This window comes from Scardinius erythrophthalmus (genome assembly GCF_964197995.2).
Source record: "Scardinius erythrophthalmus genome assembly, chromosome: 21".
In the NCBI taxonomy this organism is placed as follows: Eukaryota; Metazoa; Chordata; class Actinopteri; order Cypriniformes; family Leuciscidae; genus Scardinius; species Scardinius erythrophthalmus.
Window position 1 is genome coordinate 31,383,349 of NC_138241.1, and position 25,202 is coordinate 31,408,550.

A 25,202-nucleotide genomic window follows, 5' to 3' on the forward strand; every position below is an offset into this window, starting at 1 on the left:
CATGGTTCACGGTTCAACTCGTCCTGTATTGAAGGCCTAGGATGAAAATAAAATGTATGAAGAGTAGGGCTGTGCGATTAAGTACAGGGTTCTCAAGTCTCACGCATTGGCCGTGAGACACACGCAATTCAACCAGTTCACACGCTCACACGCCACACCGTGTATTTCTCACGCTGAAAAGGCAATGCCAACCAAGTTGTCCTGCAAGCTTTATATATAACGTTGTATACGAGGCGCGGGCACACAAAGTGAAGTTTCCCGCTGCCAGCACGTATCTCGGCCAGATTGCGTTCGTTAATAGGCAACATAACGTTTGATGCGCGATGTTCCGCGAACACACGGAACATTCTCGGCCACCGTACGTTCGTTACTAGGTAACCAACAACATCGCGCGAACAGCCGAACACACGTCGTGATGGAGAAGGTAAGTTGGAAGAAAGCTTGTCTAACATTTTTAGGCTAGAACATTATATAGCCCATCGTATACATTATTATTATTATTGATGCAGTCAAAAACTCTACAACTACTTTGCAACCAGGCCAGAAGCTTTGGCTCAGTTTGGCTAGCTTACGTTATCTGAAACTAAAGGAAATTTTAGTGGGTATGGGAAGGAATTAAGATGTATTTCTTCATTTTATTTTAAATACATGTAAATTTATTTATTTTATTTTAAATTATATATTATACTGTATTAATAGTCTTTCTAGTTACATTAAGGCTACATGTATTAAAGCAGAGTGCTCTGGGTAATATTTTATATCCTGTCAAAACATAATCATTGCCATTGCATTTGTATTTTTCAAACACTTACAACACAAAACACATTTCATAAGCTGGAGTGTGTACTCTTGTGTACACACACACACACACACACACACATTAATAATACTCTAATATGTAGGCCTAATTTGTTCACAATGTCCCACCACACAATAAATCATTATACCATTTCAACTAGACACATTCAAAATGCAAAAAGATTTGTTTTTCCAAACTGTTTGGAGCAATTTGTTATATTTTTGTAATTTTTGTATAACTTATTTGTAATTTTGAAATATAACATTAAAGAGTATATTTGATGTGATGAATTGCTCTGTCATTTATCAGATTTACCAATTGTTATAATTTCAGTTTGTGCTGGTTAATTATGAACAATGGGTAAATTGGGGGGCGGGAACATGTGGGGGCGGGGCTCCATTAGGGCTCCTCCCCCAACCGCATGTGATCTCACTCCAAGCTTTTGATAAAACTTGAGAACCCTGTAAGTATTTTTTTTTCGCCAGCCCCCTCTCAGTGTGCAATCTGAATGCAGCGTGCCTAAATCTAGTGCGAGAACAGAACAGAGTGGGTTTACTGTTACGACGTATAAGAAATCACTGAAACAGGGATGGTAAATTTAGGGCAGGATAAGGACGTGCCCTAAAAAAAAAATCAACATCCATGGTTTGGGAATATTTTGAATATAGGAGAGATGTATATCATAGAGCCAGATAATTTGGAAGACCTGTCAAACTATCGTTGCAGCAAAACAGAATGGGACCATTGACACAGAACACGTTTTTGCAGTCAAAAACATGAGGCGCAACAAGTCTAGAGACAGTTAAAAACTTGAACTTTTACGTTGAGCGTCGTGTAGGATGCCGTGTCAACGGGCGAGATGCTGCAAAAGACGTGAGCGCAACAGTTAAAGGTGTGTTTACATAGAAAAACAATGGCATATTCCAAACCAGAAAACAAAAATCAAAACTGGAACTGCACAACATACAAAATGTTTAAAAAGGCATAAAGAAATAACCATCGCCGTCACATATCAATTATGCAAAGATATGGTGCCCGCAAATATCTTCAATGAAGCCTGCTTCCAAAAAACCCCCAAAAAAACAGACAAGTATGCAATATTGAAAAAAAAAAAATTTTTTTTTGTTCATATCCCACAACCCTAATGAAGAGCTTAAGCCAAAACATCTGCCACTCCTATTTCTGATCATGTGTAAGAGCAATAAAAGATCAGCATTCATGCTAAAAGAGTTTCAGTTTGCTCAAATTATTAGTATTTTCTAGTGATGTAACTGTATAATTTGGATAAATATGAATTAAAAAGTGCTGTCAATGGATTTCAAAATGTAATTGCAATTAAGATAAGATCTTTTTTTATATTTGATGCAATTAATACAATCTGTTCCTTTTTTGGAAAGAAAACTAAGTAATATCTGTACAGTAAAATTGAACGTTTGCAGTGTGACATTGAATAAATGGCTTAAAAGCAAATAATGACTTAAACATATTTAATTACATGTAATCTTTGACAGCCCTAGATTTAAAGAGGTACTCCACCCAAAAATGAAAATCATCATTTACCCTCATGTCATTCCAAAACGGTATGACTTTCTTTCTTCTTCTGAACTTTTGAAGAATGTTTCAACTGTTTCTTTTTTTTGTCCAGACAGTAAATGTCAAAGGTGGCCAAAGCAACATTGGACCCCATTGACTTTCATTGCATGGACAACAAAATCACTCACCCATTCTTTAAATTATGCCAGAATGTTTATTTTGAGTGAATTATCCCTTTAACTGTTATTCTCAGATTGTTCCCACAGCAGTTTGTCAGTTCTCAGCACACAGCATTTCACTGTAGGGTCTTTTCTATTAATAGTTTAACATTGTTTGTCTTTCCTTAAAGCCGCCCTGTTAGGCTGTCCGTGTGAAGCTCAAGGTGTGTGAATGTTGATGTGATAGTTGCTCAATTTCAAGGACATTACAGTCTCAGTCTGTTTTTCCACAGTAAAAGCTTTTACTGATGGCTTCTAAAGGCATGTTGGACAAACATTCAGCTCTTTAGGGTCATATTATAAGGCCTAAGCCAGTTCTTTTATTTACATGCTGAACCAATTATAATATCTACATGCTATCATACCAGGACTATTGCCAGCAAGTTTATTTTGATCCATTCAATCCATCATGATTGTTTGTTCTGACAATAAGTTTGTTTGCATCTTTACATACCTGTGTAAAATAAAACATTGGTAACACTTCAATAAGGTCTCATTTGTTAACATTAGTTAATGTATTATTAACTAACAGTGAGCAATATATTTCTGGCAACATGTATTAATCTTTATTAATGTTAGTTAATAAAAATAGTCGTTCATTGCTAGTTCACAGTGCATTAACTAATGTTAACAAATACACATTTTGATTTAAAAAAAAAATATTAATAAATGTTCAAATGAACATCAACTACGATTAATAAATGCTGTAGAAGTGTTGTTCGTTGTTAGTCTATGTTAGCTAATATGTAGTTAATGTTAACAAATGAAACCTTATTGTAAAGTGTTACCAACACATTTACATGAGAAATTGCTGGGTATTAATGTAATATTTTCCATTATAGTTCTTAATTGAAATCTGGTTTTATTACTTTTTTGAGAATTGCATTTTGAGATTTCATGATGCACTGCATCATTTAGCCAAGAATTGTAAAATCATTGTCAGATCAAAACATTTTCTTATAATGTTTAAGTGTGTGATGGACATGAATTTACATGAATTTCACAGACTTTGTTACAAGCTTTGCTCTACTTCTAATTGTGCCTGTTGTTGAAGGTCCTCAGATGTTGTATTATAACCTTTATTTTAAGTTGGTGTGTCAGGGGAAAAGTTGGCTTATGTGTATCTGTCATAACAAGACTGGAAAGTTTCCCTGTTTCATGCAGAAAGAAAGACGCTGACATTTGCTTCCAGAGTTCAGGCCTGATCAAACAGCAGGAGAGGAAAGGGAAACGCATGATTTGCATAACCATAGACCCCTGTGAGGAAATGTCAGGGGAATGTGTTTGGCTCTATCTCTGAGGTGTCTCTTCACTAATCAGTAAAGAATACTGATGTTAATCTTAAATGTGAGCTACTAAAATATCCTGCTAAAACCAGTTTTAAGGCCCGTTCACACCAAGCACGATAACTATAAAGATAACGATAAAGATAACTATATATGTGTCCACACCAGCGACCGATAACGGTCTTTTTATTCTAAGCACGCGCGCGACCGGATGATCCAGGTCCATTTTAAATGCGCGAGACCTTTAAATTAGAATGGATTCTGATTGGCTGTCAGTGTTTTATCGTTTGACAGCTGGAAAAAAATCGTTCTGAAAGTGATCCCAACGATATCGTTCCTCATATCTTTATCGTTATAGTTGTGGTGTGAACTCTGTTATTCTTTAATATGGAAAACGATTTTTAGAATTATATCTTTATCGTTATCTTTATAGTTATCGTCCTTGGTGTGAACGGGCCTTTAGGTGGTAGATGGGACCATGTTAGCTGTGTTCAATAGTCTGGTCATTAGCTGGTTTAAACACTTTTAGGTGGTTGAATAGCTGGACCGCCATTACCTGACTGGAATTTTAGACCATCCTGAACCTGCAGTAAACAGCTACAGTGTTCTTAAAACCAGCTTGACCACTTTAAGTTTTGGTGACCTGGTTTTTCAGTTGGGCCCATTACCAGCTCATCCTTCTCCCTGCCAGCTGGTAGTCCATCTGGTCAATAAACCAGCTTGGACCATGTTCTAGCCACCATCTTAAGCTGGTTTTAGTCAGAAGGGTAATGTTCAAACCAGCTGAGATACTCAGAGTCAGTCTGTCCATTATGTCACCGTTGGGTCAGAAGTTGAACTACAGCTGCAGTCAGTTAGAGACTTCTTCACTACCGACTCTCTTTTCCAGCTGTCTTGAAGTCTGAAACAAGTGAAACCAGCCTCAGAATTACGACCACTCTGAAATATTTACCTGCATTGCTTTAATATTCCTCAGAAAGTGCAAAATTATTTTATTATAGTAAGTTTATAAACAGTGAGTACTTTACAAACCTTACTTTTTACACCGTGTCGTGTCTACACCAGACACGAGTGGCGCGACACGTCAAAGGCAAATAGATCCCATTATAATCTACACTGGACGGGGCTTCACCTTAAATTCCCGACACTAAACTGATGCACCGTTCTATTTCTGATGCACTTGAATTGCTTTCGCTACTTCTGACAAGAAGAACAAATGGATTTGCAATGATTGCAGTGAACAGCCTCGAGCTGTTGTGGCGCATCACAACACAACAACGGCCACGTCCGGTGTAGATCCGGTGTCTCATTATCTGCCTGACCTCAAATTTGGAATCCAAATTCTTCCACAGTGTTTAAACCAAATGTATGTTGTAAAGGAAGCATTTGTCCATTTCCTTTAGTATACCATGTATTTTGTTTCAGTGAAGCTATCAAAATATCTCCAAAACCACATACATTTACCAGAAAAACAAAATAGCATTAGATACAAGATTACATTTAGTGAGTTTTATGCCTAAATGAATGAGTAATGAGTATGTATGCGAGTATTGTTTGTTCAAAATGACTCAGCAGTGACATTTAATTCAGATGACTATGTATTTGAAGCGTAGGCTTTATTTAAAGTGCATTGCCCTGTTGATGAAATTAATCATGGGTCTCTTTAAAGGTGTTGATGCTTTATAACGTAATCATGGTGTGTGCGTTGATTTCAAAATCATCTTTACACCTTTTTATTATAGTATCATGATGTGCTTTGGCAACCTTTGCCGCATGTCCAGATGGTTGAGCTGCTTTGATTTGAATTATTGAGAAAATAGTCCATATGTGAAAGATGTGCTCTCAGCACAGCTGCTGGTTCTCACCAGAGACACTATATATAGCACAGCACACTAGCCCGAACAACACTTGCAAGTTGGGAAACATTTGCCCTGTTCGTCTTACAATCTCACCGGGCCAAATACCTGATGAAACCGCACCACATTGCACATTTCTCATCGCTCGCCATTATTTGGCGTTGGTTGAACCACTGACGGGCAGAGCGTCTCTGGCATTCTCTGTCTGCTGTAGGGAAGAAGTTTGCAAATGTGACTTGTGACGGTTCAGAATTTGCCTATAAGAGCCCGTCGAGACTTGCCAGCAGCGTTCCCTGGAATCCCACAGGTGCTGTCATTTGTAACCAAAACTGCTAATGCTGGCACATTAGAGCTCTGATACTGAAAATAAATCAACAGCTGTTTTACATGCAAATGAACATTTTATGTAGTTACTGAGAGTCCATGTGTGAGTTTGCTTAGCTATACTTGGGTGATGCATTTGTTCCTAGATGTTCGCTAATGTTACAAGATTCCTTTGGGGACGTGTGGGCATGTCCTCATTTAATATGATTCATAAATATGCAAATACAAGTGTTTTGTTTGTAGGCTTGGGTTTAAATCTGCTCTACGTCAGCATTTAGAGTTGTGTAAGAACACAATTCATAATACATCGCAAGTACGAGATTTGTATGCTAAAATTCATTGATGCTTCACCTTTTAGCAGAAATATGCCACAATGTCGTGTTTAAAAAAGGTAATAAGCTGGTTTGTAGTATGTTAGGTGTCTCAATGGTGTCATAACTCTCATGGTTTGTGTTCTTCTCATCTCTTTGTAGGTCGCATGGGTCTCAACTTTCACCATCCTGTAGCTGAACATATATTACCCCCGAACAGTGAGTATCTCTCTCTATCTCTCACGGTACTGCATTAATGCTAATAAACACAGACTTTTCATTCCAGATGAACAAAGTATTGGATTTCTAAGACAGCGAAGACATCTTGTTATATATTCCATCTTATTTCAATCGACTGAGTCAAATGATTCAATATACACTACCGTTTAAAAGTCTGGGGCCGGGAAGAATTTTTTTATGTTTTTGAAAGAAATCTCTTATGCTCACCAAGGCTGCATCTATTTGATCTCAAATATATACATATATACAAATACAGTAGTATTTTGAAATATTATAACTTGGTTTAAATAACCGTTTTCTATTTGAATATATTATTTAAAATACATTGTAATGGCAAAGCTGAGGTTATGTGTGTATACACGACACTGTTTTCAACTTAAAACGGAAAACTTTTTAATGCATTTTGGCCGTTCATTTACACGACAATGGCGTTTTGGGGATCTGAAAACTCCAGCTTTTGAAAACAGGTTTCAAAGTGCTAGGTTTTGAATACGATGCCTTTACTGTCTCCATATAAACAACAAAAACGTGAATCTGTGAAAATGGGGACATCATGCACGTGTATTACAAGTTCACGCATGCGTATTGCGTGTTCGCGGGGTATTACTTGACAAAGTGATATCGCCAGCTACTGGCCTGGCATGCGTAATACAGCCTTTTTAGTCATTTTTGCAGATGCGTGTGAACAGAGATTTTTAGGACAGTTTTTAGTACATCGTTGTCTTGTAAACATACCATGAATTGTCAGCATCAGTACTCCAGTTTTTAGTGTCTCATGATCCTTCAGAAATCATTCTAATAATGATTATTTGCTGCACAAGAAACATTTCTTATTATCATCAATGTTGAAAGAAAGTTGTGCTGCTTAATATTTTTGCGGAAACCAAAATAAATTTTATTTATTTTATTATTTACAACAAATAAGATTTGTTGATGAATATAAAGTTACAATAAACAGCATCCATTTGAGATAAAAGTTTTTTTTGTACATCTTTGCTGTCACTTTTGATCAATTTAATGCATCCTTGCTGAAGAAAATGATTCATTTCTTTAAATATATTTTTTTTTTTTTATTGATCCAAATTTTTCAAATGGTGGTGTAAATGCTTATTTGGTGATCTGTAGGCCTGTATACTAGTTTCTTGTAGTGGCAGACAGATAACTCGGCTAATTAATACTATCCATTAAAACTATTAGCCGTTAATACTATCGGCATGTGCTACATGCTGCAGAAATGTTTCTCCCTTGTGTGTCTATTTCAAAATCTACCCATTAATTCAGTTTAAAGGCAAAAAATAACTGGCATGTTCACACTGCCCTAACAGACACCAACAAACGCTTATTGGACATGTTCAGTCTGGTGAAAACAAACTCCGACCATTGCCGACAGGGGTAACACACTTATATGACACGACCCAACAAACGGGTTTGTTGGCGTTTGTCTGTGCTGTGTGAATTGGCCTTAATTAAGCAATTAAATAATTAATAATAATTAAATTGTTCTGCTGTAAATGTCAGCTTCATATTTCCCTTAAAATTGCCAATGCAAAACCCATTTCCGTCCTCCATTAGTGTCTCGTAGGCCCCAATGCAATGTGCTGAGTCTCGGTTTCCTCCTGTGGTGCCACCAAACCGCACACATGAGCATCTCCCCTGCTATGATTAGCTGTCCTGAAAGCTTATATACACACGGTCCACCTCAGCAAGTGGCGTACGGCCAGAGGAACAAACATGAAAGGGAGGAAACGCCAGGAACAGTTTTGCCAGGGTCACAGGGGTGACTTGAGCTAACTGTGCTCACTAGCCTGATGGTTGTAGTAGGTCTCTGCGTATCTGCCGTAGGTACCACTGAAAAGCTTTGAGTGGGATGTTTGAGGTCTGGCGTGTCATTCGTGTGGTTTATGGACGCCGTTTGGTGGAAGCAGTTCAAGAAGGAGCCGGCAGGGCCTGAGACCACTCTCTAAACCTCTAATTTGGACAATTTAACTGGGAAAATAGTTTCCATGTCTGTTTGTATGAACTCGCCTTTAAAGTCTAAAGTTGTTTAGGCTGAAGGATGCTAAAATTTTTTGCCCTCCAGCCATTTGACCTGCCACATTTTTATAGTATATATATTGGAAAATAAAAATGTGTCTGGTCACCCTGCATCTAAGTTATTATATTATATTTTTTATATTATATTTTTCTTTTAATATATATATATATATATATATATATATATATATATATATATATATATATATATATATATATATATATACAGTACCAGTCAAAAGTTTGGAAACATTACTATTTTTTATGTTTTTGAAAGAAGTCTCTTATGCTCATCAAGCCTGCAGTAAAAAAAAAAAAAAAAACAGTAATATTATGAAATATTATTACAATTTAAAATAATGGTTCTCTTTTTTAATATATTTTAAAATGTAATTTATTTTTGTGATGAAAAGCTGAATTTTCATCAGCAAGTACTCCAGTCTTTGGTGTCTTATGATCCTGCAGAAATCATTCTAATATGATGATTTGATACTCAGTTATTATCAATGATGGAAACAGTTGTGCTGTTTAATATATTTTTTTGGAATACTTTTTTCAGGATTCATTGATGAGTAAAACGTTAACAGCATTTATTCATAAAAACAGCATTTATTCAAAATAAAAACATTTCTAACAATATAAATCGTTACCATCACCTTTTATCAATTTAACGCATCCTTGTTGAATTAAAGTACTAATTTCTTTAAAAAAAAATAGTTATTGTTCCCAAACTGTTGAACGGTAGTGTATATTGTTACAAAAGATTTCTATTCTAAATAAATACAGTTCTTTTTAACTTTTTATTCATCAAATAATCCTGAAAAAAGTATCTCAGGTTATAAAAAAAATATTAAGCAGCACAACTATTTCCAACATTGATCATAAATCAGCATATTAGAATGATTTCTGAAGGATCATAAGACACCAAAGACTGGAGTACTTGCTGATGAAAATTCAGCTTTGCATCACAAAAATAAATGACATTTTAAAGTATATTAAAAAAGAGAACCATTATTTTAAATTGTAATAATATTTCATAATATTACTGTTTTTTTTTTTAACTGCAGGCTTGATGAGCATAAGAGACTTCTTTCAAAAACATTAAAAATAGTAACGTTTCCAAACTTTTGACTGGTACTGTATATATAAAATATTACATACATAAATTAAATACATGTTAAATACATGTAAATGCATATATATTTATATATATACACTTATTATGTATGTATGTATGTATGTATGTATACAGACACACAATAAGTTATTCATCTGAAATATATTCTACTTTATTTCAATTAACAAGTATTTGAATAGTTTAGTTTTAGTTAACTATAATAACCCTGGTATATATATATATAATTTGAATAAAATGTGCAACAACCTCTTTTAGTAGACCAAAAATGAACCTGATTTAAATTTTCACTGTCCTTGAAAGTGAATTTGAATCACTTTTTGCTCCACTTTGATTAGCGTCTTAGTTGACTGAAAGCAAACAATGAATCACACATATAAATTGATGTCTTTTCTTTCCATTTTGATGACTTTGCTTTGCTCTTGTCCATATGTAATGTGTTTATCGTGCCACAGATTTAGCTGATTGGTCTGTTTTACATCTGACATTGATATGCTGCCCTGCATGTCAAAAGCTGAACTATTTATAACTCAACACGGCATATTATAAACGTGTCAATCATGTTGTGAGACGTGCCGTAGCAGCTAAAGACATCCATCTAACTCAAGATTACATAGACCAGCATTAAGAAATGCCTCAGATGGACACAAGAAGGTGTTTTTGGTGAACACCACCCTCACACATCTCTGTACCTGAAGATAGTGGCGTAATGCACGAGAACTAGATTTTCCTATTATGTTCTCGTGATGATCGGGGTTTATGATGAAGCAAATTACCATCCAAAAATCCCAGGCTGGTGAATGGTGTTAATTCAACACCATGTTTACAGGACAGGGTTTTGATTATAGACGAGCTCTAAAGAGTTTGTCGGAGTCAGTGTTCTTGCTCTGTATCCCAGTGTGTCAAGGCTGTGTGTGATCTGCTGTGACTTGTATTAAGAATCAGCCTGAGGGACTTGCTCCAGTTGCTTTTTCTCACTCTTGAACCCTTGCTAAATGTAACTGGTTATTCTTTAACAAAAGCTATTTCACTGGAACTGCCCTTTTTCCTGCTGCCTACAGTCACCTCTCAACAAAGACCCCGTCCGTCTCTCCGGGTGGGTGTTGACTCAATAGCTTTCTCCTTTCATTGTTGCTAGGAGTGTTAGACCCCCTGACACCGCCTCTGTTTCTGTGTACCCAGAGACTGGCAGACTGTTTTAATGAAAACCCCAAAAGTGAGATGCCCCAGAATGAAAACAATACATCCAACTCTGAAAATGTCATACAGTTGGAGCATCTCTATGGCTCTTTTTAGACCATAGAGTCGACATCAGGAACCAACTGTATGAGACCGTTGGGACCTTAGGTTGCTCCTTTAGTCAGAGACTGTTGCACCCCCAGTGTAAGAGGGAACGCTATCAGAGATGCTTAGTTCCAACAGCAGTTAGACTTTTTAATATCAGCATATCTTAGTACTGAGGCTGGGCTTTGACACTCCTAGGACCAGTTTTATCCTTAGGGGAGTATTTACCCGTATACCCATAATTAGGATATTTATTTATATATTAATCTTTTTTCATTCGTATTTAATGATACTGTATATCTGTTTTTATCTTTGTGTTTCTGGTCTCCCTGCATAGTTATCATCAGAATACATAGTTGCAATAATGTTTTGTTTTCTTAAATGCAACTTTTTTTTTTTTTTTTTTTGGTGGATTTTAGTGTTTATGATGTTTTTTAGTGTATATTCATTATTGTACTGTTTTAATTATATTCTATTTTTATTTATTTTTTGTACTGCCTTGTCCATGCAGCTGTAATGTCTAAATTTCTCCTTAGGGATAAATAAAGTTATATCTTATCTAATCAGGATATTGGTAGAATATTATTTTATGTTATTAATTAATTAATAAAATACTTTTATCAATGCATTCAAAAGTTATGCATTCAAATGTTTGGGTTCAAATTTCTTTTTAAAGAAATTAATAATTTTATTCAGCAAGAGCGCATTAAATTGATCAAAAGTGACAGTAAATACATTCATATTATCACAAAACAATCTATTTTAAATAAATGTTGTTCTTTTCAACGTTCTATTCATTAAAGAATCCTGAAAAAAAAAAATTTTCAACCGTTTTCAACATGATAATAATTAAACTTATCAAATTGAAAATCAAATCAGCATATTATAATAATTTCTGAAGAATCGTGTGACACTGAAGACTGGAGTAAATAATGATGCTGAAAATTCAGCTTTGCTGAATTATATTTTTAGTTATATTACAACAGAAAGCAGATAATTTAAATTGTAATAATATTTAACAGTATTACTGTTTTTATTGTATTTTTGATCAAATAAATGCAGCCTTGGTGAGATTTAAGATACTATTTCCTAACTTTTGACCAATGCTCTCTCTCTCTCTCTCTCTCTCTCTCTCTCTCTCTCTCTCTCTCTCTCTCTCTCTCTCTCTCTCTCTCTCTCTCTCTCTCTCTCTCTCTCTCTCTCTCTCTATATATATATATATATATATATATATATATATATATATATATATATATATATATATATATATATGTATATGTATGTGTGTGTGTGTGTATGTGTGTGTGTTTTTACTAGATTTTTTTTAACAGAACCCCAAACATTTGAACAATAATGCACCAAAGGCAGATTTGTATATGTAATGTAAGATAGGTATGAGTGTGTTGAGTGTGTTGGTAAAATAAACCCCTCAATATTCAAGGGGCCAATAGAATTTCTTTCAAATGTCTTTGCCATTAAACTGGGTGTGTTGCGATTGCATTACCTAGCTATAAACATGTCAACAGTTTAGCTTCTGTCAATTTGATCGGGAAGATTCTCTTCACCTGAAAGAGAAAACAAGCTATATAAAACCCATGACATTTCTTACGGCAATACAATGCATACAGTGTTGTGTTATGAAGTGTGTCATTATGCAACGACAAGTGAAACCAAGCTTGAAAACCCCCATGTCTGTCTCTCTCCCTCTTCTATCTGTCTGTCTCTCTCTCCTCTATCTTCACCCGTCTCTCTGCTCTCGAGCAGCCAGGAGTTATGGTCGCAGAAGAGGTAACCTGACACCTTCTTTATGTTTGTGCTCGCAGAAATGATGGGGCTTTTGCTATGGCTGATTTGCTCGTTGTCTATGAGGGTCACAGGGACGGATGAGGGGAGGGGGTCATGATATCTGCTTCCTCTGCATTAATTCATGTTCATTTTGCCATTGTTGGCTGCTAATAATTGAATTAATGTTTCCTTTTTTGTTATTGCATAAAATCTAAGGAGGCCAAGAAATATTTTAGCAATTGATTTCCTAACAAAATGGTCAACAATCACTGAAATATTATTTAGGAAGTGAATCATACAGGCTTGCTGTACCTCTCCTTTCAAGTGTCGGACTAATTCTGTCATCCAGTTTTGTGTCTGAGGGTTTATACCTCACATGTGTTGGTTTTCGCTCTAGTGCTCCTCTCATACCCCTTTTCCACCGTGAGCCAATCACTGTAACTGTCTGAAAGTTCCCAGTGTGGCATGATGCATTTAAGGTGTGTTCACACTTGGCATGTTTGGTTAGATTAAAATGAACCCTGGTGCGATTGCTCTGTAAATGCGGTTCATCTGAACCCTGGAAGCAGACAGAGACCGCTGAAAAGATGAGTCTCGGTCCACTTCCAATCAAACTCTGGTGCGGTTCGAATGATATTTGAACGCAACACGGACCAAAGACATGTAAACGAACCAAAAACAGGAAGATGAGACCTTAAAAAGGACAGAATGCTCAAGCATACCTGTTTTTTTCTCGTCATAGTCGTGATGTTGCCCTTTACAGTTCGGCACAGGCGTCAGAACCGCGTCTCCTCGCAGTAGATCTTGGTTTGTGTGTGTGACGGAGGGATTCCTGCTTCTGTTTTGACTCTTTTACACATTTTATAATCTCTTCACGAGTTCTCAGCTGGTCAAAATACCATCATATATTGGCTATGCACATACAACAAGCGCATTTATCCCAGAACACAGCATTGATTTGAATGTTCAGTGTGAACACCCCTTAGGTAATGTTTTTCTGTAATACTTCTATTTTGTCACTCTGAAATTCTACTTATTCCCCATTTGTCTAAAATAAATTGATTTACAATCATGTGTGTTTTTATTGTTTTTTATTACATTTGATAAAAACTGATCAATGAATGCATCATGACCATGAATTAAATAACTTTGCATGTTGAAAAGGGATATCAGTGTTTGTGTCCAAAGGTCTGTTTCCTCACACAGTGACGCTCTGATCACAGCACTGTTTGTTTGCATTTCAATATGAAAATGTATCTTGTTTTATAACTTTAGTAATGCCTACCTGATCATATTGATCACATCTCTGTGTGTTTTTTAACATGTCTTCAGGTTAACACTTCACAAATATGAGTAAGACCAAAGGGAAATGGATTGTTGCTTGTGTAATTATTTGGGATTTTAATTTTTTATGGGTGATCAAATGTATAATTTTCTAAAAGCTTCATTTAATTTCACTTTGGCACTTTGGAACAATCCAGTTTCATGTAATATCTAAATTAATTAATAATTTTTAACTAAAATATGTTGTAGTCCATGCTATTTGAAATAAATTATACTACAGTTCGAAAGTTTGGGATTTTATTTTTTATTTTTTTTATATTTATGAAAATACAGTAAAAACAGTAATATTGTGAAATAGTTTTACAATTTAAAATAACTGTTTTCTATTTGAATATATTTAAAAATGTAATATATATTTCCATGATGGCAAGGCTGAATGTTCAGCATCATTACTCAAGTCTTCAGTGTCACATGATCCTTCAGAAATCATTCTAATATGATGATTTTCAAGAAACATTTCTTGTTTTTGAAAACATTTATTTTCTTATGTTGAAAATAGTCGTGTTGCTTAATATTGTTGTGGAAACGTGATACTTTTTTTCAAGATTCTTCGATGAATAAAAAGTTCAAAAGAACAGCAAATTAATATTACATTTATAAATGTTTTAACTGTCACTTTTGATCAATGGAATGAATCTGAATGAATTTCTTTAAATCTTAACTTTTCAATCTTAGTTACCCAAACATTTGAACAGTAGTATATATATATATGTATATGTGTGTGTGTATTTTTTTTTTTTTTTGGTAGTCTTTGGCATTTTTTATCCTCTAATCTGTTTCTGTTCTCTGGCTTTCCCTCTCTTTCATCTCCTGTCCTGTGATTCCTCCTCTTCTCTTCTTCTTGTTTGTTCTCTGCTTCCTGCCTCAGGTCGCTCTTCACTGTTTCCTTTCGAGGACGGCTTCTTGGACGAGGGTCATGGGGACCGAGCGCTGACCCCTGGCCTGAGCTCTCCCAGCCGCTGTCAGAACGGAGAGAGGATGGAGCGCTACTCCAGGAAGGTGTTTGTCGGCGGACTGCCGCCTGACATCGATGAAGGTACGGGACTCGCGCACACACACGGCTCAGAGCTGAACTTGAGTTTGGAGGGTATATTAATTCTTAAATAAAAAATTTTCTTCAAGATACAGTATCATAAATATAACATGATAGGAATAAAATTGTACCTGTATCTGCTACTTTTTGTGCTACTATGTATCTGTTTTAGGGTTATTATCAGCAACTAAAACTATTAAAATATTTTTTATATAAAAAAGTTAACATGAATAAGTGATGCTGAAATAAAATAAAATATAAATTTCAGATGAAAAATGTAAACTATATTTCAGTTATTTGCAAATGATTTTTTTTTTTTTCATTTAGTATTAGTTGAAGCACTTAAAATCACTAACTGGAAATTAAAAAATTAAAAAATAAAAATAAATTAAACTTAAATAGTAATAGTAATAATTAAAAAATATTTAATCAAAAGTACATAACAAAATGAATACAAATGTAACTTAAATTAAAATGAAAACCAAGTATGAAAAAGCTCATTCAAAATATGAATAAAAGCTATAATAATGGGGGAAAGAGAACATAATTGTTAAAAAATTGAGACCATTTTATTAAGTTTAGTGGTGTGGGAAATTTGTTTTTTAAGCGCTTAGACCTGTTTTTTCATCTTGTTGACAATAAAATGGAAATCCATCCATTCATCTGAGTTCCATCCATCCATCCATCCATCCAATAAACTTACAACAACAACTGACCCAAAATATATCTCTTATTATATCTAAAGATTATTATATAGATTGGTGGGTTATGCACTTTGACTTGGATCAGTAAGACACGTAGCAACCACTCAGAACACCCTAGCAACTGCACGAGACAGAAAAAAAAACAGACACATGACTGAAAATGTGATTCATAGCAAAGAACTTTTTTTTTTATTATTATTACGAGTCCCCAAATATTTGGAGAGGATTCAGTAACTGATTTTTTTTTTTTTTTTTTTTTTACAATGTTTGGAATCCATATTTTTGGTCTAAATACTTTCCATTTTTCCTACAGATGAAATCACCAACAGTTTCCGCCGCTACGGTCACCTGGTGGTGGACTGGCCTCATAAAGCAGAAAGCAAATCCTATTTTCCTCCTAAAGGTAATGCCATTATGACATCATCTCTCCTGCGGCACTTTAATACAGCTGCAAATGTTTAACAAATCAGTGACAGCATTATTCCTCTTGACACCGTCTGTGTTTGAGAACTGAAAGTACGACATCACAGTCGGCATTTACCTCAAATGAGTCTATTGTGTGTGGATGCTGGTCTGAGTTTACTCTGAGCATCAGGAAGCTGTTGTGTTGTGTGCGTCAGATTGGTCTCTATTAGTTCATTGGGCCTCCAGGTGTTCATTTCTATGGCTTGAACAGATGCACACAGACAAGTACTTGCAGATACACACCTGGAGGTACACACCTGGAGATACACACAACTGCATTTCATCACGTAACTCGTGTACATGTGTGTGTGAGTACCTGGAAATAGCTGACAGAGTTTGATTGGACGGGCACAGGGACATATATCATTGAAACTTTGAACAATGTATATATCATTTTATTATATACCATATAATGTATAATAAGATATATTGTAGGATATAGATTCATTATATGTATAATGAGATATTTGTACGTTATAAGGAAATACAGATTTCTTTCAATCGATTACAATTTTTAATCACATTAATTACATGAAATGCAGATTAATTAAAAAATGTTCTGACTTTTTATAGTTAAGATTCTGTAACACTTTATTTTAAGGTGACGTTGTTGCACGTTAATGCACTTACTATAGTAATAACAGTAAATATGCATAATTACAGGAAACTAACCCTTAACCAAACCATAACCATAATGCTATAGTAAGTACATGTAGTTAATTAATATTACTCAGTACTTACTGAGTAAGTACAATGTAACTGTCACCTTAAAATAAAGTGTAACCAAAGATGTTAACAATGTTTCAATTGTATTTATTATTTACCATATAATATATATAATATTTATGTGTTCTCCCTCTCAATCTTTAATTCTATTAAACATTTGAATTCATTTAATTAAGTCCTGTGCTCTGAGCTGTAACTGTAGTGAACATTTCCGGTTGGATGACACTATAAAATATTGTGACATGATTATAATAAAGAAATTAAAAGGGGATGCTAAAATTGTATTGGATCATTACAGTGAATAATTGCTTGTTGTGAAAGCTGCTTATGCAGTTTCTGTAAAAATTGCAACTAGTAACTAATTTTCATGGTCACACTTTACATTAGGGTCCAATTCTCACTATTAACTATGACTTTTGCCTCAATAAACTTCTAATTACTGCTTATTAGTTAGTAAAGTTAATTGTTGCCTTTGGCTTGCTCAGTTGGGGATACTTAATTAATCAATCAACGATACTATTGATGAGCATTACCAAACGTGGACGTTTTACACTAGAAACAAACACTGATGTACTATTTTATTTAATACTGTGAAGCTGCTTTGATACAATCTGTATTGTGAAAAGCGCTATATAAATAAAGTTGACTTGACTTGACTTGACTTAAGTTTAGGTATTGGGTGGATTAAGGGTTGTAGGCCATATTGGTCATGCAGAATAAGGCATTAATATGTGCTTTACAAGTACTAATAAACAGCCAATACCCTAGTAATATGCATGCTTATAAGCAAGTGTTACCTTTTTTTTTTAGTTTTGCTTATTTTTTAAACTTACAAATTGAAAGCATTTCATAATAAATGATCAAAGCAAGAACTTCAGTTTGCTGATCTCAAGGTGATTTTAATGGATGTACGAGTAAATGTCACTTGGTTTCATATTTTGTCAAATAATGCAATGATTTCACACACTAAGAAGTGTCTTTTTGTGGCCACTGTATTTTTCTTCATTTATTAGATCTGTGCTCTGTACAGTGATCAGCACATGTAGATTTTATATATTTGGACTCGTGTAGTCTTCATGCCTTAGCCGTCCTGTCACAGTGTGTAACTGCTTTTTGTAGATGTGCTCATTGTTCCTCCAGCTCATATGAAACACTGATCCAGACTGAGTGAATGGAAGATGCTGGTCATTTTTCCATCCAGTGTTGTGTAAAAGCATCATGACTCACAGTGTTCAGGACTGAGGTCAGCGCTGAGGCTCTAAACGCGTTAAATAGGCCTTCACGAGGCTGTTATACGCTTATCATTAACACTGAGATTTATTGAAGAGCTCCTTCTGTTCAGAGACCAGCTGAAAAACAGAATGGAAATTAAAGGGATAGTTCACCCAAAAATGAACATTTGTCGTCATTTACTCACCCTCAAGTTCCAAACCTCATGAGTTTCTTTCTTCTGTTCAACACAAAACATGATATTTTAAAGAATGTAGGTAACCAGACAGTTGACGGTGGCCATTGATTTCCATAATAGGAAAAAATACCATGGAAGTCAATGGTTACTATCAGCTGTCATATCTTCTTTTGTGTTCAGCAGAAGAAAGAAACTCATACAGGTTTGGAACAGCTTGAGGGGGAGTAAATGATGACAGAATTGACATTTTTGGGTGAACTATCCCTTTAAGTCCAGGTTTAGCTGGTTAAAGGGATAGTTCACTTTAAAATGAAAATTCTGTCATCATATACTCACCCTCATGTTGCTTCAAACCTGTATGGGTTTCTTTCTTCTGCTGAACAGAAAGGAAGATATTTAGAAGAATGTCAAGGCAGTTTCTGGGTCCCATTGACTTCCATAGTAGGAAAAAAAATATACTATGGAAGTCAATGGGACCCAGAAACTGTCTGGTTACTGACATTCTTCTAAATATCTTCCTTTCTGTTCAGCAGAAGAAAGAAATTCATACAGGTTTGAAACAACATGAGGGTGAGTATATGATGACAGAATTTTCATTTTAAAGTGAACTATTCCTTTAACGTGGTCCAGTTAGCCCCTGCTGGTAGATGAAAGAATTACACCATCAAAACAAAAAGCATAGTTCTCTACTGAAGGACTTCAGAAGTTGCAGTGCATTCTGATGAATACATTTTTTGTGAGCACATAAATGGTAAATTTTTTTTATAGTAGATATTTTACCAGTGCGCTAATAAAATCATGAAAATATTTGTAGTTCATTTAGGGTGAAGTGGGAAAATATATTAATGATGATAATAATAATGAATAATAAATGAAAAAAAGATTTAATGTTTAAATATATTTGAAAATAATTTTTAATCGTAATCCCTAATTGAGCAGAATAATCCAATCTGAATGTATATTTCTTTATTATATTTAAGCTTAGGAGATGGTCTCAGTCTGTGGAGGTAAAACCTCTGGCTCTAATAAATCTGATGCTTGTACATGAATCTCTCCAAACTTTCTTTTGATGTCCTCGATTCACTTTCCCAAGGTTGTTCATATTTCTCTCTCCTTTCGACTGCCTCTTACACTCTTTCTTTCCCTGAGGCAGAACGCCTTGTTCTTTTCTTCCTTCTGGTCTTTCTACTGGCTCTGATCCTGATGTTCTCATACTGCAGTGTTATAGTGGAAAATCACTCCTTCAGAAGGACTTGAGAACGGTGGACATCATGAATTCACAGGCAGACAGCATATATGCTCTTAATAAGCAGTCTAAATGCAAAATGCATGTTTAGGGTCAGAACAGTGAGAGGAAAACTACAGACAATAATGACTCTGTTTATTTACAGTATAAAAATCATAATCCTGGTCCTAAAATTCATGATATAATAACAGCAAATGTTATAAAACTGCATAGGAGACAGACTGGATTCCTTATTGTTGATGTCAAAGACTGTATCTTGTAGCAGAAGGAATTTGCTTAAAAATAGTTTAATACAAATTTGTGACTATAATATTTCATTTATGCCCATAACAGTAGCTGTAATGTGAAATAAATGTGACAATGGCAAGTTTCAGACCAGATCTGAAACTGATCTCTCAGATCTGTCCTGATTTCACCTCAGCATAACTCCGCCCACAGTCCCGCCCCTCTCAATAATGCCCCTCCCACATCTAGTTCTTGCCCTGTGCCATCCGTAGCTACAGGCCTGTGAGTGATAGAAGAAATGAGATCGAGTCTCTGATTATTTAATTTTCCTACTTACATCAGTTATTCATTACATCAGTTATTCATCCTACTTACATCAGTTATTCATTCTTACACTCCTGTTCCTGTTAGTTTGAGACAGACACACATGCACCTTTCTGTCTCTGGCGTCTTATGTGCTTCCCGTGAGTCTTTTGAAACACTCAGTTAGATCACTGTTGGTCTGCAGCCAGAGCATGTCTCATCCCTCGTGCTCTTTTTCTGCAGGTTATGCTTTCCTGCTCTTCCAGGAGGAGAGTTCGGTCCAGGCCCTCATTGACGCCTGCATCGAGGAGGATGGGAAACTCTACCTGTGTGTCTCCAGCCCCACTATTAAAGATAAACCAGTGAGTGAAGCACTGACACAGCTCAATGCCCACTGAAGCTCACAGTGGATCTGTCATTACCAGCTTATCTAGACTAAAGAGAAGAATCTATCTATCTATCTATCTATCTATCTATCTATCTATCTATCTATCTATCTATCTATCTATCTGTCTGTCTGTCTGTCTGTCTGTCTGTCTGTCTGTCTGTCTGTCTGTCTGTCTGTCTGTCTGTCTGTCTGTCTGTCTGTCTGTCTGTCTGTCTGTCCAAAATGTATGTAATGTATGTATGTAAAATATGCAATATGCGTGTGTGATTGTAAAATGTAAACGCGCACAGACACACACACACACACATATATATATATATATAATAAGTATGTTAAATATAAAATGAATATCTGTTATTTATAGAAATAAATGTTAAAAATACTATTTTATTTAAAATTATTAATATATGTATGTGAAATATGAAAGATTTAAATGAATGAATATATATATATATATATATATACAGGTGCTGGTCATAAAATTAGAATATCGTCAAAAAGTTGATTTATTTCAAGAATTCAACTTAACAGGTGAAACTAATGTTATATAGACTCATTACATGCAAAGTGAGATATTTCAAGCCTTTATTTGTTATAATTTTGATGATTATGGCTTACAGCTTATGAAACCTGCACTTCATGCTTCCTTCATTTTCCAGCAGGATTTGCACCTGCCCACACTGCCAAAAGAACCAAAACCTGGTTCAATGACCATGGTATTACTGAGTAATTATTGTGTGATTTCATGTAATTTTCTAATTTTCGTGGGGTTCATAAGCTGTAAGCCATAATCATCAAAATTATAACAAATAAAGGCTTGAAATATCTCTCTTTGCATGTAATGAGTCTATATAACATATTAGTTTCACCTGCTAAGTTGAATTCTTGAAATAAATCAACTTTATGATGATATTCAAATTTTATGACCATCACCTGTATGTATGTATGTATGTGTATATATATATATATATATATATATATATATATATATATATATATATATAATATATATATATATATATATATATATATATATAGTATTATTCAATAATAAGCTAATATAATTTACCTTTTGTGTACTGTATTGGACCAAGGTCAAAGTAAATGAAGAGAATGACTTTTTTAGAGTTTTAAAATCACAGAGAGACAAACAAATTTACCCAACCTCCTTAGATAAAACTAGTTTGGTCCTACTTGGGCTTAAACAAGCGTCCTACATTGAATTTCTTTTACAGATCAACTGTTTATCTTCCTCAGGTCCAGATTCGCCCGTGGAACCTGAGTGACAGTGATTTCGTGATGGATGGCTCTCAGCCTCTTGACCCACGCAAAACCATCTTTGTGGGAGGCGTTCCACGACCTCTGCGTGCAGGTCTCTCTCTCTCTCTCTCTCTCTCTCTCTCTCTGCTTTTTCACAGACATGTAAAAGTGTAGTTTCCTCCCAAATATCAAATACATCATCATTAACATCGTGTGGATCAACATCATACTGTGCATAATGCTGTGTTTCCCCTGTGTGTGTGTTTAGTGGAGCTGGCTATGATCATGGACAGACTGTATGGAGGTGTGTGTTACGCTGGCATTGACACTGACCCAGAACTCAAATACCCCAAAGGGGCGGGCAGAGTGGCCTTCTCCAATCAGCAGAGCTACATCGCTGCCATCAGCGCTAGATTTGTCCAGCTGCAGCATAATGACATTGACAAACGGGTGAGTGAGCTCATATAACAGCTACCAGAATCACAGCGAACTCTCGAATGCTTCTCATTATACACACTGCAGGAACAGCAAAACCGAATGCAGTACTAACTTAAGATCAGACTTTTCACGACTCCTGATGCATTGATTTCTATGATTGAAGCATCAAGCTACAGCGATAACCCCGACGGCACGTTATAATGTGACATTTAACGTCAAACAATTTGAACTCGGACGCCGTTTGACCTTTCGAAAAGCAGCCAGGGTTTACCAGACAGTTTGCATGAGATGCATTGAAAAACAGTTGTGTGAAAAACACTTTACAAATGGGAAATCTGCTTAATAACGGGACATTATGAAAAAAATTCGCACAATGCAATGAATGCCGCATTGACTAGACAAGTGTCGGAAGAGGTTTTTATACTGTACTTTTATAACTGTAATTCTAGATGTGATTGAATAGTGTCAGTGGTTTTCCACACAGACTGTGTTTACCCCAGAGCAGACTGTGTGTAATCAACATGACCATGGGCTTCTGGACGCCTGACAGACATTTGAAGTCTCAGACGTGGCCTTTGTTAATTATAGATCCATGCTATTCCTGTATGCATATGTACACACTGGATTTACTGGACTGTTTTGGGAATGTTATTCAGAAGTAAATAGCTGATGGTCACTGGACTAAAACTTTATGCTCCCCAGAATCACCCCCTCCATCACTGTGGCACATGATCAAATACTAGTTTATTTTGTGAATTTACCTACTGATCCCAAACTATATTTAAAAATCTGGGATTGGTATTTTTTGCTCAACAAGGCTGTATTCGTTTAATCAAAAACATTATGAAATATTATTACAATTAAAAATAACCATTTTCTATTTAAATAAATTGTGATGCAAAGCTGAATTTTCAGCATCATTACTGCAGTCTTCAGTGTCACATGATCCTTCAGAAATCATTCTAATATGCTGATTTGAAGAAACATTTCTTATCATTATCAATGTTGAAAACAGTTGTGGAAACCATGATATAGTTGTTTCAGGATTTTTCTCAAAAGCAGCATTTATCTGAAACAGTAAAGACATTTACAGTTACAAAAGAGTTCTGTCACTTTTGATCAATTTAATGCATCCTCGCTGAATAAAAGCAATAATTTCTGAAATATTAATATGTCATTTATTCGTATGTGGTTCCCAGTGTTATTTTAGTATCATTGATAAACTATTATAGTTTTTATTAATAGTTTGAATACATTTTTATTTTTAAGGGTTTTCCATTTTAATTTAAATTTGTTAACATTTTAGTAGTTTTGTTGTGTGTCATTTTGTTTTGTTTTCAATGTCTATATAGTTTTATTCATATATTTTATTTTAGTTTATTTTAGTTTACTATATATATATATATATATATATATATATAGTTTTAGTTTAAGTTATTTTAGTACATCAAGTTAAACAACGAAAATGAGAGATGTTTCCTTTTTAGTTTATAAGGTTTCTTTAAAATACAGTTTTAATATTTTTATTTCATTTCAGTTAATATTTAATGTATTTCAAGTAGTGCTGTCAATAAATTAAAAAACGAACTAATTAATCACACATAATAAAACAACTAATTAATCACATTTGTCTGTAATGCACCTAACATTTCAAGTTTTTAATATATATTTTATATTGTAATAATTTCACATTTAATCTCCAAATGAATGTAGAAATTTTAGCCATTAATTTTTTCTCAATTTTTCAGCATTACAATATAATGTCACTTTAAGACCTCCCACATGTGACACGGATTTGACGCACATCCCATTTTATCACAACTCTTCACGTTCATTTAGGACTTAATTTTACTAATTTAAGCCAAAACGTCGATAAATACTCGTATAAATACATCATTTTGTGTGTTTTTGTCAGTTCAAGCCCTGTAAGAAGCGGCTTTCTGTTCGCACATGTGTGTGTGTTTCAATTTCAAGTAACAAAAATGGGTTGCACTTTATTTTACAGTATGTGTACTTACAAACACTTACTGGGAAATAACTACATGGGTTAAGGTTAGGTTTAGGGGTAGGTTGAGGGTTATTACCCAGTTATTACAATTACTCTAATAAGGAAATTACATGAGGAACAGGACTGTAAAATAAAGTGCTACCCAAAAATGTTATTTTTATGGTTTACAATTTTTAGCCAACTTTAAAAACCCAGGTGGATCTTCATTATTTCAGACACATAAAACAGAGCAGGATAGCTGTCTATAAGTGCTCTCTCTGCCTGTGTCTGCAGGTGGAGGTGAAACCGTACGTGCTGGACGATCAGATGTGTGATGAATGTCAGGGCGCTCGCTGCGGAGGAAAATTCGCCCCTTTTTTCTGTGCCAACGTCACCTGTCTGCAGTATTACTGCGAGTACTGCTGGGCGAGCATCCACTCGCGCGCCGGCCGTGAGTTCCACAAACCGCTGGTGAAGGAAGGTGGAGACCGACCCCGGCACGTGTCCTTCCGCTGGAGCTGATGACAAGCGTCACGTCACCCTCTCCACCCAGCAAACACCTTCAACACCATTACCAGTAACCACACACGGATCTCCCCTTTTACAAAACAAATATCATGATATCTCTGTCAAGTATATTCTCTGCTTTCGAACATTTAGGAAAATATGAATTTTGAGTCTGCGCGCTCAAACGTTGCACTTTGGCACAAACAGTCGATGTTAACGCTTATCAGGATGTTGTGCTTTAATTCTCTCGTTTTCCTGCGTTTGATCGGTTTAGTCCTCCATATAGGTAACGTTAGGCAGTGTGAGACTATATATACAGTATATAATATATACATTTACAAAAAGTATATATTTTTATTTTAT

At 35.1% G+C, this 25,202-nt stretch overlaps 1 protein-coding gene across 5 annotated transcripts in view; it reads left to right on the forward strand.

Moving 5' to 3' along the window:
* cpeb3 (cytoplasmic polyadenylation element binding protein 3) overlaps positions 1 to 25,002 on the forward strand; it is a 35,910-nt gene extending 10,908 nt beyond the window's left edge. For all 5 annotated transcript variants that reach the window (XM_081350211.1, XM_081350212.1, XM_081350213.1 and 2 more), the window contains exons 4-11: positions 6,490 to 6,546; positions 12,785 to 12,808; positions 15,018 to 15,185; positions 16,200 to 16,289; positions 20,503 to 20,621; positions 21,905 to 22,019; positions 22,176 to 22,357; positions 24,627 to 25,002. In XM_081350211.1, coding sequence (XP_081206337.1) covers positions 6,490 to 6,546; positions 12,785 to 12,808; positions 15,018 to 15,185; positions 16,200 to 16,289; positions 20,503 to 20,621; positions 21,905 to 22,019; positions 22,176 to 22,357; positions 24,627 to 24,854 — 983 coding nt within the window. In that variant the 3' untranslated portion in view covers positions 24,855 to 25,002. The remainder of the gene's footprint in view (positions 1 to 6,489; positions 6,547 to 12,784; positions 12,809 to 15,017; positions 15,186 to 16,199; positions 16,290 to 20,502; positions 20,622 to 21,904; positions 22,020 to 22,175; positions 22,358 to 24,626) is intronic.
* Positions 25,003 to 25,202: the final 200 nt, after the last annotated feature.